The 18,149-nt window shown below is 48.6% G+C and overlaps 5 protein-coding genes across 5 annotated transcripts; 2 read left to right on the top strand and 3 right to left on the bottom strand.

The window, feature by feature from the left end:
- Positions 1 to 42: 42 nt before the first annotated feature.
- HOS4 lies at positions 43 to 4,624 on the bottom strand (the record flags this gene model as incomplete). Its single annotated transcript, XM_024469063.1, has 2 exons — positions 43 to 953; positions 1,006 to 4,624. The coding sequence occupies 2 exons, from the start codon at positions 4,622 to 4,624 to the stop codon at positions 265 to 267; spliced, it is 4,308 nt and encodes a 1,435-aa protein (XP_024323328.1). The 3' UTR covers positions 43 to 264.
- A 730-nt stretch (positions 4,625 to 5,354) lies between these two features.
- VC83_05442 (uncharacterized protein) lies at positions 5,355 to 6,163 on the top strand (the record flags this gene model as incomplete). Its single annotated transcript, XM_024469064.1, has 2 exons — positions 5,355 to 5,489; positions 5,540 to 6,163. 2 exons carry the CDS (start codon positions 5,355 to 5,357, stop codon positions 6,161 to 6,163), a joined length of 759 nt encoding a protein of 252 aa, XP_024323398.1.
- Positions 6,164 to 6,264: 101 nt separating this feature from the next.
- VC83_05443 (uncharacterized protein) lies at positions 6,265 to 7,242 on the bottom strand (the record flags this gene model as incomplete). Its single annotated transcript, XM_024469065.1, has 2 exons — positions 6,265 to 6,665; positions 6,717 to 7,242. 2 exons carry the CDS (start codon positions 7,240 to 7,242, stop codon positions 6,265 to 6,267), a joined length of 927 nt encoding a protein of 308 aa, XP_024323399.1.
- Positions 7,243 to 7,411: 169 nt separating this feature from the next.
- On the top strand, positions 7,412 to 9,976 carry RBG1 (GTP-binding protein rbg1). The gene is made up of 4 exons (XM_024469066.1): positions 7,412 to 7,516; positions 7,572 to 7,592; positions 7,648 to 8,568; positions 8,665 to 9,976. The coding sequence occupies exons 1-4, from the start codon at positions 7,496 to 7,498 to the stop codon at positions 8,803 to 8,805; spliced, it is 1,104 nt and encodes a 367-aa protein (XP_024323396.1). The 5' UTR covers positions 7,412 to 7,495; the 3' UTR covers positions 8,806 to 9,976.
- Positions 9,977 to 10,015: 39 nt separating this feature from the next.
- Positions 10,016 to 11,599, bottom strand: VC83_05445 (uncharacterized protein). The gene is made up of 3 exons (XM_024469067.1): positions 10,992 to 11,599; positions 10,828 to 10,932; positions 10,016 to 10,777 (listed from the first exon to the last, which is right to left on the bottom strand). Exons 1-3 carry the CDS (start codon positions 11,145 to 11,147, stop codon positions 10,151 to 10,153), a joined length of 888 nt encoding a protein of 295 aa, XP_024323397.1. The 5' UTR covers positions 11,148 to 11,599; the 3' UTR covers positions 10,016 to 10,150.
- Between the last annotated feature and the right edge of the window lie 6,550 nt (positions 11,600 to 18,149).

The following is an 18,149-nucleotide window of genomic DNA, read 5'->3' on the forward strand; positions in this document are numbered from 1 at the left end:
AGAACATTGCTTGATTTGTTAATCGAGCTACATACTCTACATCTCCCACATCCCAATATCCACCTCACTCGTTGCCTTCTTCAATCGGACCCTTCGCCACCAAAAACACCCGCCCATCATTAAGTCACCTCTAACACCCACCTCATCACATCCCGTTGTCCCAACGACGCTTACATCATGCAGACAGTCATATCATAACAGGTATCGTAAACAAAGCCAAACAGCCAGCCACACAAAACCAAAGCCAATCCGCCCCCCCTGCACTCACAGAACCCCATTCGCGCCAACTCCATTCGTGACCATCGCCCCGTTCTCCTTCTTCGGCGCCTCGCCCTCGCTCTTCTCGGCCTCCACATACCCATTCGCCCCCTCCTTCGCTGCCTGCCCATTAACCTCTCCATCTTCCAAATCCTGCTGCTTCGCAAGATCTTCATACTCCGGGTCCCCCCTCTTCATCTTTACGAACCCAGCCCGAGGAACTCTCGTCGATGGAAACGGCGTCGCTCCCACCACCGCCGTCTTGGCACCCGCCTCGCTCACAAGATCCCCATTAGCATACGACTTCGTGCCTGGTGTAAAACCCAGGTACGATTCGCAATCAGGGTCGTGCGTCCACTTGGCAGGCACGGCCAGGCGGCCCAGCCAACTCTCATCGGGGAGCGCCTCGTGGTACTGGACATCGAGCTGGAGGTTGCGCAGATGCGGGATTGACGGTGCGATGAACATCAGGTCGGCGACCTTGACGAAGAAGAGCTCGAGGCCGAGGAAGAGCGGCATGGTGGCTTTGCGCATGGCGTCGGCTGCCGTGGGGGACAGGCTCTGGAAGGGGTTCGCGGCCAGTTGGGGGTTGTAGGGACGCAGGTCCGCGCGCACCATCGAGTACATATCGCTCTCAACGCGCCAGAGGCCCTGTTTGGCGAGGAGTGATGCAGAGACGCGCTCCCATGCTGTGTCTAGATAGGTGTTAGTAAAGACACGGGCTATAGGAGTGGCGGTGCGACTTACATCGGCTAAGTTGGAGGTCCTTCTCGCCGAGGAGGAGTGCGACTTGCGTGTTTAGCAGCCACTGCTCTCTGCCATCCGGCTCGCCGGTTGCCTCGGGCACGATCGTATCATAGCGGACGCCCTGCATGAGCTTGAACTTCACAGCAACCTCTGGCGTTGCGGGTTGGGCCAAACCATCGAACCAGCGCAGCAAAGGAGGCAATCTTGCAAGGCGCGCCGCCTCCTTCTCTTTCATAATACGGAGGCGCTCCGCTCGCTGTTCAGCAATATGGGCAGCCCGTCTGCGTTCTGCTTCCTCCCGCTGAATGCGCTGCTGCTCTTCAAACCTGTGCTTTCTTTCCTCATCAGCACGACGCTGCGCCTCGGCTTTTTCCCGCCTCTGCTGCTCCTGGAGCTCGGCCTCCTCTTTCGCTCTCCTAGCGTCCTCTTCCGCTCGCTTAGCTTGCTCTTCCCGTTTGCGCTTCTCTGCCGCTTCACGAGCTACACGAGCCTCTTCTACCTGTCGCTTTGCTTCCTCGGCGCGTTCCTTCTCGATACGGTCGTCTTCCTCCTTCTTGATCTTCACCTCTCGTTCTGTCTTCTCTCGTTTTACCTTCTCTTGCTCTGCTTTCTCTCGTTCTGCCTTTTGTCGCTCTGCCTTTTCTCGCTCTGCCTTTTCACGCTCTGCCTTTTCACGCTCTGCCTTTTCACGCTCTGCCTTTTCACGCTCTGCCTTTTCTCGCTCTGCCTTCTCTCGTTCCGCTTCAATTGCTTCCCTTGCTTCCCTTGCTTCCTTCTGGGCCTTCTTCTTAGCGAGCGCTGCAGACTCTTCGGCGAAAGCGGTCTTCTGATCGGCCTCTTGGCTTGATCTGGCGCTTGGCACACCCTCAGTGGGACGAGGTCTGGCCTCTTTGTGAGAAGATTTTTCGCCAGAAAGCGCTGGCTTGCCGGGCAGCTTCTGGTGTTTTTTACGGTTAGGATCAGGCCTTTGTTCCTTTGAGGAGCTAGGTTTCTGCATTGATGAATCTGATCTAGGTGGGATTGGCTTGCGATGATTAGGAGATGTGCCTCGTACACTTTCGGAACGGCGTAGCCCCTTTGATTCTGACTCGAGACGCCTACGCTTATTTGAAGCTTCTTGCGATTCAGATGGAGGTGTTGAGCTTGTCCTCGGTCTCTTGGCTGGAGACTGTGCACTGGTTGCTGACATGCGGTCGGTCGACTTTTCCCGTTTAGCGGATCTCGACCGCTCCGTCGCAGAATCTGAGGCGGCCTTCGAGTCTGAGCGCTGTAGGTTTTTCTTTCTCCCAGCTGCATTTAACTTGTCGTCATCGGCGCCAGCTGAGGTAGCCCCAGGCGGAGACGTTATCGAGACGCTTGATTTTTGCTTCTCGCGTCCGCCCTTCAAATCCCTCCCGGATATCAGCTTACGCCTGGGTTTTGCTGGTTCTGATTCGGATGGGCTGACAGTTCGATCGAGCTCTGATCTCTTTCTCTCCCGAGAAGGCGACGGGATGGATTCTCGATCAAGACCCTCACCACCTTCCTTAGAACGACTGGCGCCTTTTTTACCTGGAGAACCCAATCGATCCCGTCTGTGGTCAACCCCATTATCCCCGGCCTCATGCTTTTCCTTGCTTGCGTTTGGTCTATCAGATGCATCCGATGGCTTCTTCCTGTAAGACCTAGACGGTTGATTGTTGGAGGAGTGACTAGAGCGGCCAGTGCGTGCTGGCGACTTGTAGTTATCAAAAGCACCTTTCAGGACCTTCTCCTCTTCCTCCCAAAGGGGCCCAGCACGTTCCTTGGCGATCTCATAGTAGGTTCGGCCGCGGTAAGTTCTTGTAGGGTCGAATCTGCCATCATCAATATTTGCAAGTAGCAGCTCAATGACCTTGATGTTCTCGCCGCCAATTGCCGCAAGGATTGGCGTTGAGAACTCCCAGGACCCAGGGATAGGAGACGGATCGGGGTTCGCATTGCCGACTGCCAGTAGGATCTGCAGGACTTCATCGTGGCCGCCCTTGGCTGCTGCGATCAAAGATTCAGCATCATCGAGACCTTCTTCGAGAACTGAAGCTACCAAGCCCACAGTTTGAAGGTCGCCCTTGGCTGCTGCAGTTCTGAGAGTGGTGACAGTGAGTGGTGTGTAAAGCTGGTGCTGGCCGGTCCTATTCGATCTGCCGTGGCTCATGGTCCTTCGATTCCTGGAGTCACTGGTTTCGGCTTGCGGAGTCTGGCTGGTGGCTGAGGGGCGGGCTTGTGCATATGTCGATCGGGCCGCTAAAAGAGCTTCCCGTATTGCATCGGCGTCCTCATCGTCTTTATTGATTTTCGTAATAGGTTCCTCACCCAACTTATTTCGTGCACGGGGATCCACACCAGCACCAAGAAGAAGTTTGATTACTTTCAAGTGGCCATTCTCTACAGCATCCAAAAGAGGCGAGTCTCCAAGATCGTTCTTGCAGTGTATGTTGCAGCCATTCTGAAGTAACATTTTGACAATGTCTTCGTGGCCGTTCAAGCTTGCACATTGTAAAGGCGTGTTCCTAGCTGCATCTGGTTGGTCGAGGTCCTCTGGGTATTCTGCAAGAAGGTGCTTTGCCTTGTCGTAGTCACCGTCTTCACAGGCATCCGTGAGCGGCGTACGTCCATATCTATCTGGCCTTCTCCGATGCGGGGGCATCTTTGCCGAGTGAGCTAAATCCCCCGTTGGAGGTGTCCCAAGATTGCATGTTCTCGAGCGTCGTGGGTATGGCGATTCGCCAGTTGATGATGCGTCAGATTGATAGTCGATAGAATGGTCTTTGGTTGTGCGTAGTGGAGCTGGAATAGCTTTCTTTTTGTGGCTTAAGCCATTCGCAGCAGATGTGTTGTTATGCCTTGTAGGTGAAGGAGACTCCGTTCGGTGATGTTGAGGTGTACCGTCTGTGGCGGAATTTTTGCTGTGTTTACCAGAATTATTCGCATTAGAGTTTCGCCTCTTATGTGAGCGACGGTTGTCCTTATCACGTTCAGATCCCGACTCATTGTTTACCTGCTCTGAGTGTCTCTTCTCCTTTCGTGGCACGCTTGGTGACTGGGACCTGGACCTTACCAGCTCAGAGCCCGTTCTCTTGGGAGGACCTGGCAATGATCGAGCAGCAGGAGACGTAGGAACAGAGCTTAATCCGCTGGAATTCCCCGTATGGTTATCATCAGGTCTGATAGCGCTGCCATGTTTCGACCGTTTTCTCTTTCCCAAAAGGGAAGCTGCGCCTTCATTCCAGGTTTGACCTTCCTCAGCTTTCACGTCTACTTGGGCGATGTGAGTATCTTTGTCAGTGTCAACATCAATATCCATATTGATGTCGCCCCCATTTTCGTTTGTCTTGTCTTCGAGCTTGATCTTTCGCTTCTTTCGAAGCTTCGAGGGCGAGTAGCCATCGGCTCCAGGCAGCACCACCGTCTCCGCTTCCGAGTCGCTACCCGAAGCAGGAGTTGCGTCGCCCTCGTTTTCTACATTCGGAGTCGACACTTGCGCCTGCGCTGGTACTGGCAGAGGAGGAGGTGATGATTTGATTCCTATTGGAGTTGCGCTTTCTGTCGTGTCTGGCGCATCGACTCCTGGAGGCGACTTGGTGGGTTCGACGGGCTCCATCGTCGCCACATCTGGATCTGTCGCAGTATGGATCTGATTTATATTGTCGGCCCCCGCCTCCCCCTCTGCATCTTTAGTGCCCGTCACTTCGACGTTTGGGCCAATGCTTGAGACCGGGGCAGGACCCTCGATCAACAACCAAGGCTTCGTGGTCGTTTGGCGTTGGGAGGTTGTCCCAGTGTCGCAAACGTCGTCGGCCACCACGATGGATGCCGAAACACAGACAATGTGGTCGCTGAAGGCCCTTGGAGTTTGTGCACTTCTACTATAATCGAATACAAGATGCCTCCGTTGTAGGTCGTCGACTCATTGGAAGCTCCTCATTGAAGACATTGGAGGCGATTGGCTTCGAGGCCTGTGATTGGCGGCGGTAGTTGGAGTACGGTGACCTGTTCCGTGTATTATGGCACTTTATGGCTCAGAGACAACACTTCCTCACGGCACAGGAATCTACTATATACAAATGCAATATTGACGTTAGTACCGAATAATTACTAGGCGTTCTAACGAACCCGCGCGGGCGTGGCGGCCTAAAGCTTGACGGTTGACGCAAACCTTATTGTCTGTTGGCCACAGTAGCTTCAACCAGTAACAGATTCACAATCATCGGCGTCGCTCTTTGTGCTAGCTTCCCAATAAACTAGCTCCGCTGAGGCGGCATGCTGTGTCAATCTATCACTTCTTCCCCACACTACAGATCTCTCCTTGATTGATCTATCACCTTTTTGCTATGAGCTCACTCAACTCTCCTCTAACTGGTCTCCCAATCAGCCTTGAAGAGGCAACAGTCAAGTCTCTACCCGGCGCAGTGTGCTATGTTACTGATTTCATAACCAAAGCAGAAGAAGCTGCCATTCTTGAGAAAGTGAGTATGATATTAAGAGTTACCCGAAGGCCACCACTGATCATTCGAAGATAGCAACAGCTCCGAAGCCTCGATGGAAGACGCTCACTCATCGACGACTGCAGACATGGCCGTCCGATCTGGCAAACAACACTCTACTGGAGTCTCCCCTGCCATCATGGCTCATCACCCCGATAATTCCACGAATCCTCTCTCTACCAGTGAATGCCGATGATCCAAGCCTGAATATGTTCTCCGATAGCCCTCACAAAGCACCGAATCACGTATTAATCAACGAATACCGTCCAGGACAAGGCATCATGCCACACAAAGACGGCTCTGCCTATCATCCCGTTGTTTGCACTGTTAGCCTGGGCGCAAGTCTCTGTCTTGACATCTACGGTAGCAATGAGCATGGCGGCACTGAGAGCGGGCCACGGTGGAAGATCCTACAGGAGCCGAGGAGTTTGTTAATCACAGCGGGGGAGATGTACACAAATTATCTGCACGGAATTGCCGATGTGACAGCGGACACAAATCTTAATTCTGAGACGGTTGCGAACTGGGATCTGCTAGGGCATCCAGACCTTCTGAAAGACGGCGTAAACGAACGACAAACTCGTACGAGCCTCACATATCGGGATGTGCTGAAGGTGTCAAAGCTGGGCCGTAGGTTGTTTGGCACAAAGGCTTGATCTCTTCAGATATCAGTTTCGCGACTGAGCAGCATACCCTTCCATCCAGGTCTCTTGTGTGTGTATATGGCATCCGAAGTCATTGCCTATATGTCGTGCACTCAATAAACGTAGGGGAAGATTCTCCATCTACCGTCAATGCTCTTCGCTCCAAACTTCTCGCTGTACCATGCTCTAGTGGACTCCGCGGTGATGCCCAAGTTGATAGCCTCGAAGAAGACCACGGTAGCAATGGTTTTATTCAAAGGTTGACCTGGGGGTGCTCCGGCGATTGCGAGTCCAAGGTATATCACACATTCGCTCGTATAATGCGGCGAGATGATGCCACGGAATAATCCTTCCTCGGGCAGAGAGTACTTCTTAAGACTTGCGAGATAGGTGTGGCACGTGTTCTGGGCTATTGAGCCGAGGAGGAAGAGAGGCACGCCGATGACAGTCTTGACGGAAGGCTGAATCATGATGGCCAAAGATTGGAATGAGATGTCATTGGCAAGTATAGAAGCTTTTACAATCAGCAAATAAATATTATGGGGCAGACAGGCGTCTTTCTTACGTATTCCTTCTACCCAGACAACCACTCCCATAGCCAAATAAAAAACAAGTCCAAGTAAATATGCCGCAGCGCCCATTTTGGATGTAGTCGGCTTAGTGAGGGTAATGCATTCATACAATCTGCGGCAGCCTTGGATGGCCATGAGTGCCCAAACTAGAACCACCTGATCGATCGCCATGGACGGCTCATTGACAGAGTTGTCTAAGTGCAGCTCTGCTAGGAATCTGAAAACAAATCCCTTGCAGGCAACCTGTATCGCCCAGAATACGGACGACGCCACTGAGGCTATGTAGAAGTGAGTAAACCACGAGTGAGGTACACCAAATGATGCCAGCAAGTCCATCAACTGTGACAATCGACTGTTGGACTCGGGCTCCTCGATAGGCTTGCCATGCTCGTCCTTCTCTTTGGTGGCTCGGGCGCCATATTTCAAGAATCGCTGTTGCAAAGACGGCACAACGTTGAATGACACAAGCAGTGTAGACGCAAGAAGATAGAAATTTCGCAAAACCTGTACGGGATCCATCTTTGCGCGTTAGAGCACCTCTGGCACATTCATCAATTTGTTCGGTCGTGTTTGATAAACATGCCAGGCGGCCTTATATATTTACGGTCGGAGCGGCAAATATTTGATCCGTACCCATTCTTGAATTTATTTCCCCGCCACAACCCAAACTGCCATATCTGCATTTGATACCAGTTTGCGCAACGACAACACCGTGGGAAACCACGAAACAACTTTAGCAAGGGGGCATTTGACAAGAGATACAACAGCAATCATGTCGACCACAGTAGATAAGGTATGCGCCGCCATTGCCGCCCTCATAGACGAACGTAGCTAACACCGTGGAACAGATCAAGCACATCGAGGAGGAGGTCCGCAAACCCCCACCCACAATCCCCCAATGGTAAAATCTAACAGGCCCCGCAGATGGCCAAGACCCAAAAGAACAAGAACACCTCCTTCCATCTTGGTCAACTTAAAGCCAAACTTGCGAAACTCAAGCGCGAGCTCCTCACTCCTTCATCTAGCGGTGGTGGTGGCGGGGCAGGCTTCGACGTTGCGCGCACAGGTGTCGCCTCCGTGGGCTTCATCGGCTTCCCCTCCGTAGGAAAGAGTACACTGATGAGTCGGCTGACTGGTCAACATTCCGAGGCTGCGGCATACGAGTTCACAACGCTCACAACGGTTCCTGGTCAGGTGGAGTACAACGGTGCGAAGATTCAGATGTTGGATTTACCCGGTATTATTGAGGGAGCGAAGGACGGAAAGGGTCGTGGACGACAGGTTATCGCCGTGGCGAAGACGTGCCATTTGATTTTTATCGTGCTGGACGTGAATAAGCCGTTGACGGACAAGAAGGTCATCGAAGCGGAACTGGAGGGCTTCGGGATCCGTGTCAACAAGTCGCCGCCGAATATCGTCTTCAAGAAGAAGGATAAGGGTGGACTGAGCATCACCAACACCGTCCCGCTGTCGCACATCGACCATGATGAGATCCGTGCCGTCATGCAGGAGTACAAGATTAGCAGCGCAGATATCGCCATTCGCTGCGACGCCACCATCGACGACTTGATTGATGTGCTCGAGGCGAAGAGCCGGAGTTACATCCCTGTTATATACGCACTGAACAAGATTGATGCCATCAGTATCGAGGAGCTGGACTTGCTGTACCGGATTCCAAACGCTTGCCCGATTAGTTCCGAGCACGGCTGGAATGTCGACGAGCTCATGGAGCAGATGTGGGAGAAGCTAAAGCTAGTCCGCGTATACACCAAGCCGAAGGGCAAGCTGCCCGATTACTCATCTCCAGTCGTTCTGCGCTCCACACGCTGCACCGTCGAAGATTTCGTGAGTTCCCTTTCTCCCTCCATTTTACCCTCCCCTTTTTTGCTACCCCTTTCACTCAGCTCTCCACCGTGCACACGACACTAACGTTCCACCTAGTGTAACGCCATCCACAAAACCATCGTCGACGACTTCCGCTCAGCGATCGTTTACGGCAAGTCCGTCAAGCACCAGCCCCAGCGCGTCGGTCTGAGCCACGAGCTCGGGGATGAAGATATCATCACCATCGTCAAACGCTGAGCCCAAACCATCTAAAAGACAGAAAACGATAAGGATCCGCGGTTGTAAATGAGGAGTTGGCGTTGAAGGATTAAATGTACGGAGGGCATAGGGCAGGCTACGACTAGAGAGGGCAGTCGAAGGACGGTGCCAAAACCTAAGGACAGATGGGTCCTATAGGGGCGGTATGCATACGTACAGACGTAGAAGTGGACAGTGATGCCTTGGTTCCATGAGACGACCGGCAGATTTAAAACACTTCAAATTTATATATATATATATATATATATATATATATTTTTCGGATTTCACATTTAATAAGCGGCTGCAAGTGGGCAGTTGAAGAAGTAGAAGTAGAAAAGGAAGAGGAAGAAGAAACAGGGTTCTCAATCCACTCTCCCTTGGATTTGTTGCTTGGGAAAACAGACTACAGAGTATTGCGTGGTTAATTTGCCTCGATCAATGCGACATGAGAACTGGAATACCGTTCAGTACAGAGTTCACCTATATGGCCCCAATAGAATAGATATATGCCACCGCTGCCTTCTCGTCACCGCTACCTTCTCGTCACTACCGCATTCTCGTCGCTACCACGAACTGCCGTCACTCCCCGCTTCACCGTCATTATTTTGGCGCCGTATTCTCTTATAACTATAATTAAAACTTGCTGTTATTCATTATGTGAGTAAAAGTGGGTTGCCCGCAACCCATAGCTCTCTGGGTATGCGTCGTTTGTATCTTGTGGTTGTCATTAGAATGGGCGGTCACTATTCTAGTATTTAGCTCGAGAAAATTGAGATTGTTAGTTCATTGACGTTGGTGCTACGATATCTCGAGGTGGGATGGAGATGATATAGACGATGTAAACTGCGTAGCTTCGAGACAGGGGTTGACTGCGAAATAGGGTGTTGTGCTTGTATATCTTGAATATATATCCTGAACTCCAATTTGCATCCCTTCGGTCTAGCCCGCAACAAAGGTATATCCCAAGACCAAAAAATCCTCAATGCTTGTGTATCATCCCAACTCCCACCATCCCTTAAAATCACCCTGAAATCAACACTCCGATCAAGAGGTAATACAGTGGTGCCACATAACCCCCCTTAAAGCTCTGTCTGTGTCGTCCCAGTCGTCTTCATAATCCCCCACTTCCACTCCGCCTCATCACTCCCTCCCTTCAACTTACTCTGACTATCCCACCCAGCCCCCTCAAACTTCCCCCACCTCGCCTCCCCCCTCTCATCCGCATCCGCATGAGCCTCAATCAGCGTCGTCAGTCCCGTCCCCGGCGCCTTGCCCGCATTATTCCGCATCCCAAACGTCTCCCCCCCGGACGCCTTATTCTGGACATAGCCCGAGTTGCCCGCTAGGTGGCTGCTCTTGAAGAGTGGGCGCAGGGTCGCGGCCGCGGAGGCGGTGATGCCGATGCCAGTTTCGATGGTGGACCAGATGGCGACGTCGGTGGTGACGTAGAGGAAATCTTGGACGTTGGCGAGGTCCTTGATGAAGGGGATGCGGATGATTGTTGCGGTCGAGGAGCTGGGAGGGGGTTAGTGGTCTGTGGGTTTAAGGGGTAGGGGACGGTGGGCTCCGGGGGGACGTACATAGCGCCGACGGAGAGAATAGCAGCAACGGACATCTTGGTGCGCATGTCCATTTGGATGTGCCAGATCAGGAGGATGGGCATGAGACCCAGTCCCCAATCTGCCACACAAGAGATGGCGGAATAGGCGTAGGTCGCATCAATGGTGATTTTCGGATTGACACAGGTTCCTGTTCCGCCCGCGTACCGCGTCCAGAAGTATGAGGAAGGGCGGCATTGCAGGACGGATAGGAGGAAGTAGAAGGCGCTGTAGGCTTCGACGACACCTATGATGACGTAGATGATTATCCGGGAAGCCTGGGTGACGGCGAGGCGTAGTAAGAAAATGCTGATGCTGAGCTTGAGCGCCATGTTGGACAGGACGTAGACAGGTTCACATGCCCACCACCACTGGATGCGGTCAGTTCTGTTCGAGCTGGCTTGAGACAGGTGGTTCTTACTTTGAACACAACTGGGATGTCTTCTAGTGGGATGTCTGCAACATGTCGTCCGGTTCCGTAATGCACGCCAGTAATAGCAAATGAGCAAAAGAAAGTGAAGGATATCTGGAGTTTATGGTCAGTATTTCGATTTGTACAGGTAAATCGGCGGCGATATAACTTACCCACGCAATGACAGCGAACCAATCGTCCAGGCCAAAGGCCCCGACAACGACCGCCCTACAGTAGCACCGTAGAATAACCCCAATCGTGCTGAGAGCGAAGAACAAACCAGCCACAGCACTCACTTGAGGACCTCGATCAGCTAGCGTCGCCGTCATTGTTGAAATATCGCATGCGTAGATGGTCCGGCTTTAGCGGAGAGATGGATGGGGGTTTGATATAAAGTCTTCGTCCCATCTGTCGCTTTCTGACATGACGGCTAGTGTGTCACAACGCCCGATTGTTGATGGTAATCATTGGGACACTACTCAGTTTGCAGCGAAGCAGAATTATATGCGGACGGGAGTGACACTGGAGTCGAGACTTGCGTGTAAGAGCGGGAGGATGATTATAGCAACTCTAAGGGAGTAACGGACGTAACCATGGTAAGACACGCGAGGCCCACTGTCGGGCATGGTATAATCCAATAAATGCTCAACGGGTACGATTAAAGTTGGTTGAGAACGCGTATAGCGACGGCGATACTCTCAAGTCTGAAAGCTATGTTGTCGCCCGATGTGGATGCCTTGGCAGTGCTATTTCGCTCCACAACCCCTCGTTGAATATAAATTGGCCGTTGAACGCGCGACAATGGGGACAGAGGGCACGAATATAGGTTAGTGCCGTCTCCAGTGAAACCCGTAAACGTGCCGGATCCGCCTCCCAGACTAGAGAGGGAAAGACTTATCGTCAAAAACTGCAGCTTCGATGCAAGTGTGGCCATCGCCACCCACATCGCCCCATAATGAAGCCAACACGAGGCCAAGGGCCCCGCCGAGTTTCACATTAGGGCCCGCTGAATCTCCTATTTAGGGTCGCCTTGGGTCATTTATGATTCCACCACCGTACCTAACGGGGGCCAGCCCTTTTTTCGTGACCATTAGAGAGGATTAATCGTATAAAAGGGTCTTAGACTGACCCACACTGTCTTACGTAGCTAATAATGAGGCTAGGACATAGTATGATATTTTACCGCCAAGCCCATACTAGTAGTATTTCTGGAAGGTAATATTCTGACAGCCAATCAGTGTTACTATACGAAGACGCTTCTGACATAATCTGTATACTAAAATAGTATATAGCGAAAGCCCCAGACGAGCGAAAGCCTCACTTAGATGTGCCGACGCGACAATAATTGCGATAGATCCACCACAACACTAGAGATCAATTGAAACTACCCGGAGTCCTCTTCCTCAGACGTGTCTATTACAATCTGACAAGTGTGCGCATTGTGCTTAGTCCCACCACACTTGCCACAGCAACGTGCACGTGTTTCTTTCCTTGGCTTCCGACCACTACTTGCCTTTATTTCCTGCTCTACCTGCTGCACAACATCCCTCTCATCCTACGCCCCTTGTTGACTAAGTGATCCTCCTTGCTGTAGTCGTGTTTTTCTAGCTCTCCTACGCTTGCTTAGCACTTCATTTGCCTGTCGTAGGTTTTGGTTCTCTGCTTTCAACAACGCTAATTGATGCATTATTTGCGATGCACCCTTTGTAAACTGGTCGACAGCTGCATATATTGAGGTTGGAGAGCTATTTTGATGGCGTGAAATCCGAGTTTTAATAAATGTAGACTGTGACATAGCTTCAACTAGGTTGTTTAGTGTCTGGGAAACCCAAGGTTGAGCGGTATTTAGGCAGGTAGTTGGAGGTGTTAGTGTCTGAAACCTAAGATCAAGTGTAGAGATCACACTCTAAGGGTTGAATGGGAGAAGTCCTGCGCCTCGGAAGCCTCCTTAAATGTTGCTTTCTGTCATTGCATGTTAAATGCAGTGTGAAACCCCACCATTACACATGTTTCTCAGTGTTGCCTGAGTACTACTCAGAGTACTACTCAGAGATCTTCGAGTAGAGTACTGTTTTTTGGGCTCGAGTATAAAAATGAAAACATGATTGATAGCTATATAGACTATGGAAATACAGTAACTATGCATCCTCATCTTCCTCTGAATCCTCACCTGCTGATACCACGCCCCAATTCCTAAGACATATAAGATATCATAGTGTAGATGGTGCTAATCTGTTCCATTTCTTTGTAATAATATCGCCACCAACACTAAACACTCGCTCAGATTCCGCTGATGTAGCAGGAATTGCTAAATGATCTTTGGCAATTGCGGCAAGTATTGGATATTGGTATTGCTTACTTGCCCAAAACTTGAGTATATCAATTTTAGGTCCAAGAGTTGGCTTGTTCATCCAGCGCTTCCATTCTGGATCTAATCTGGCTGCCGTTGTGAGATATATACAGAATCAGACTCTGTCTTCTTAGAATTCTCATCTTCTAATTCCTCATCTTGTATACTTTCCATAACCTTTGCTGCTTGGATGTCTAATGCCTTGCCTGAATATTTATAATAACAGTCTTGCCATTGTGCTTTTGCCCGCTTTTTTCGCATGTCTTGAATGCTTTTTGGCCAAATAATATCAAATACGTTAAAGTTATAATGTGGGTCACATATTGTAGCTATAGTTGAATGACTCCACTGTTGATTTGTTGCAAGTGTATAATACTCATTAAGCTTTTTTAATGCTGCTAAACAAGCATCGTATATTGTGCTATTCTCTGTATATCCAGCTTTAAAGACTTCAAGCTTTTGCGTCATTCTCATATACTGTATAACAGCATAATTTAAAGTAGGATAAGAAGAGCCTTGTAGCTTCTCTGTTGGGCATATAAAGATATAGAAAAAATTTAATAATGCCTTCATCGTTTGCCAATCTTTTGCTGTTAAAGCTATATCTTTCATACTTAAATCAAGCTGTTGAGATGCACAGAGAGCTGTTATTGTACCTTGTAATCTTAACGCTAAATGAAGCATATAATATGTTGAGCTCCATCGTACTGGCATATCAAGGCTAAGCTGCTTAAACTCAATATTTGCAGCTTCACATTGCTTTTTTAAGGCATCCTTCCATTGTCGTCGGTTGCGAAACACATATATATGACGCCAAAGTTTGCTAAGAACAGCTACTGACTCATTTTCTGGTAGTGATGAAACTCGGGCAGCTCCATACTCAAGGCGGTATGCGTTTGGCTCATCTGCTGGTACTGCCTTTAACGATGTTAAAGCAGCTTGAACAGCAAGGTTTATAATGTGCCCAATACATCTGACATCGCCTTCTTTTGTTGTATATGCCCATGGTTGCTGTAATGTAGTTTTGTTCTTGCATGCTAAGTTCTCATATTCTGAGAGCATGGTAGTGTTTGCAGAAGCGTTATCACGAGTGATAGTAAAAACTGCAGGAGTAATACCATAGTCATCTGTAACAGCTATTAACTGCCCTGCAAGGTATTCATGCCATACTGACATTCGTTGCACTCAGTTTGCTATCAAACTCAAGAGCAAACTTAGAAATCTCCTCCCCAAACCTACAAGTCACTATACATATTTTGGCTTGTCAGACCAACAACAAGAGCAATATTACTCAACGATTGCTACAACCCTCTATGATTAATTACACGTCATTGCTCCTTAGTTACTGGGCCGATATGACCACATAGCATATCTCTACAACCCTCTATGATTCATTACATGACATCACTCCTTAGTTACTGGGCTAATACTACACATGACATATCTCTATCAACTAGAGGCCTAGGAACATGAACGATAGCTCCAAAAGCTTCTACAACCCTCTATGATTAATTACACATCATCACTCCTTAGTTACCCACAAGATTGGTTAAGTTATGACATAATCTGTCTATAGGGGTACTCTGACCTTGGACCTCCTTTCACTTCCTATAGGCTATGAACCTAGGAGATGGTTCTATGGGATTCTCTTACGTCGACTACAGTTACCAAGCCTGGTTAGTCTTGGAAAGTCTTGGAAAATGAGAGAACTACACTCCTTTAGCATAAATAGGATTGCCCTTTCCTTAAGAAAGGGCAAGCAGACAATACAGTAAATCGACTATCACATACTTCCACGTCTTTTCTGTAAGGACACAGGGCACCCAGCTCACAGTAATAGCATATGAGAGTGCGAGTCAGAGGCTAAACGGATGCTATCCTATAGGTCTACTACGAAGGATACAAAAAAGATGATGGGGAACCCCGTCAGTCGATTTTCTCAAGTATCCGAAACCCATCCGACTCGGTTCCGACTCGGTTAGGCCACCCAAATGATCACACGTGACCCCGCGGCTACCTGGAGTCTACTCCCTAGAATGAGAGATGAGAAGGCATCCTTACATTTTCCAAGCTTCCAAGCATTGATCTTGTTACTCCTTGTTTCTGAAAAGTCAGTGAGGTGCTAACCTCTGACTTATCCCTTATCCCTGAGTTCTCAGACTCAACATTTGTTACAACTTGTCTAAACCACTCCACTACATGATACACCTGATTGCTTCGTTGTGGAATAGTCTAAGCTATGACCCTTTGGCTCTGTTTCCTAAGACAGTGTGTTGTCTTAGTAAAATCATCCCTTCCTTGGGTGGCTAGATTCTCACATCTGGTGCACCCACCATTACACTGACGTTTGGCGCGTCACGTGATTCAAGTAGTCGATTTGCCATATCCATCTGCAGAGGAAATCCTTTAGCAGCTAGGTCGAGTATGTTTTGAACAAGAACTGACTCCTCTAGGTTTGTCAATTTCTGTGAATTGGCTGGAATATCATGTCGTGTAGGTATACCACAGTTCTAGTGTCAGAGCTTCTCATAGTTAACTTTATAGAGCTCCTCTACAGCTCTTGCGCTTAGCTTTGGGTTGGATTTCATAGCTTGGAGGGCTGAAATAACGGCTCTTTCATCATTTTTCTAGTACATCATTTATAGTGGAGAAATGTAGTGTTTTATGTAGTTGTCACGTTAGCACATCTAAGTGAGGCTTTCGCTTGTCTAGGGCTTTCACTAATCGTCGGATCCACCTGGTCGCTTCGCTCCCAGTCGGAATAAGCAAGTTGTCTTGTGGGAAGCAAGATGTCTTGACTCGCTAAACCTACCACTTTAAATTAAAGCAAGTATTTATGTATAGTAATATATAGTATAAGGTACTTTATTCAATTTAATATAAACGGAACTTCTGACTCATCACTATCTGATTCTCCGTGCCCATTGCTTTCTGCCTCCACCTCTACCTCTACTTCTGCCTCTGGATCAGGGATTAGAGTAAAGACCTCAATTGGGATAAACTCTTTTGCTCGGGTAAGCCTTTTGATCTCCTTCTTTCTCTCTCTCTCTCTTCTGTGCCTTAATTCCAGCTTTGTGTAATTCCTTCTGGGCTTGAATAGCTTCTGACCTTGCTATGCTTGCTACTTGCTTTGCTTGCTTGTCAACTTCCTTCTTCTCCTTTAATCGAATTGCAGTATGGGCTTGTGATGCAGTTAAAGCTCCACCAACTTGTAGAGTGTGACGGCTTTTTGTTCTATGGTTGATATTTGTAGAAACATCAGTGTTGCCCGAGTACTACTCGACTCAAAGAAATCTGAACTACTCGAGTAGTACTTGAGTAGTTGCCAAGACAGTCAAGAGAGCGGGGTAAGGACGTAGACAGAATTATAGCATAGGCAAAGTGAAGCTTTCAATGACTTGAATATTAAAATGCCTCTCAAGATCCACTCTTGCCCCTACCACTTGTACGCATGCCTGTACAGCCTCAAGACCAACTGTTACCAGATTCTGACTCAATCCTCTTTGCAAAGGGTCTATACTCTCGTACTATTCTTGATAATGCGCCTTTAAGAATATCATTTAAGTGCTTGCAGCCACATTGCACATATACACCATCACAACCTACAAAGATGCAGACAACAAGTAATCTTTGGAAGCATTTAAAGACACAACATCCAGCAATACATGCACAATATAGGAAAAAGCATGTTCAAGACGGAGATACACAGCCTTCTTCTTCAACTACAGCTACATTTTTTCAGCCTCACAAAGTACCTAGCCATGCACCAAATTCGTCAAAATTTAGAGAGCTTCTACTTTCATTTATTGTGTCTAATAACCTACCATTGCGGACATCTGAGAGTCTATCCTTCCAGCAGCTTGTTAGCCATTTAAATCCAACAACACTTGTAATTGGACGGACGACAATTGCAAGAGACTTGCAACGGATATTTTGCATTCATAAAGCAAGGTTACAACTTGAATTACAGCAGCATAGACAATACAGTAAATCGACTATCACATACTTCCACGTCTTTTCCAAGCTTCCAAGCATTGATCTTGTTACTCCTTGTTTTTGAAAAGTTAGTGAGGTGCTAACCTCTGACTTATCCCTTATCCCTGAGTTCTCAGACTCAACATTTGTTACAACTTGTCTAAACCACTCCACTATATCATACACCTGATTGCGCGTTGTGGAATAGTGTCATGACACTCCTTCGATATTTGTGTCATGACCCTTCGATTCGCTTTAGTCTCTAGTACTTATTTCACTATGTCATTCACTTCACCTGCTTCGCTCACTTCGCTCACTTCGCTTCACTTGCTGACCTAGATCAGCCCAAATGTTGACTACTGGCTTAGGCTCTTGTTATTGGCTTGCTGCACTAGGGCTCGCTTAGCTAGGGTTCGGTTAATTAGTGCCTTCACTTATTTGGCACTAGGGATTTTTACTGTTATATAAGCACTTATTGCTTATGTCTCTTATTGATCTTTAGCTAGCAAATTATATACTACTTGGCCTTCTTGCAATTCCTCCTGCTTCGACTTACTTTGCATTCCCTTACTCGAGTCGAACCACTTGGCCAACCTGTTAGTCTCACCACTTGACCCCTGTGGTATAAAGTATATGCTTTGGAGCCTGAACTACTATACCTTGTCCTACTGCTTCGAGTATTGAAGTCTTCACATTATACTTCGGATACTTCTGCAGACTTGAAGGTCAGCCTCGGTTCGAACTGTCCTTACACTTTGCTAGCTCAAAGTTCCAGCTTCAAATCACATACTCTATATCTTCTTCAACTTCGACGTCTCCCACCTTCAGAAACATGAACCAAGAGAATCAACCCCAATACTCTGCTGCTGAGCAAGAGATTCTGAGGCTTCAGAATATGGTGGAAACTATGGGAGCCACACTTCAAGAAATACAGTCCCATCAGCAAACCACTTTTACCTCTTCAGAAACCCCTACAACAGTTCGACCTTCGGAACCAAAGGTTAAT

Source organism: Pseudogymnoascus destructans (assembly GCF_001641265.1).
Source record: "Pseudogymnoascus destructans isolate 20631-21 unplaced genomic scaffold scaffold_13, whole genome shotgun sequence".
In the NCBI taxonomy this organism is placed as follows: Eukaryota; Fungi; Ascomycota; class Leotiomycetes; order Thelebolales; family Thelebolaceae; genus Pseudogymnoascus; species Pseudogymnoascus destructans.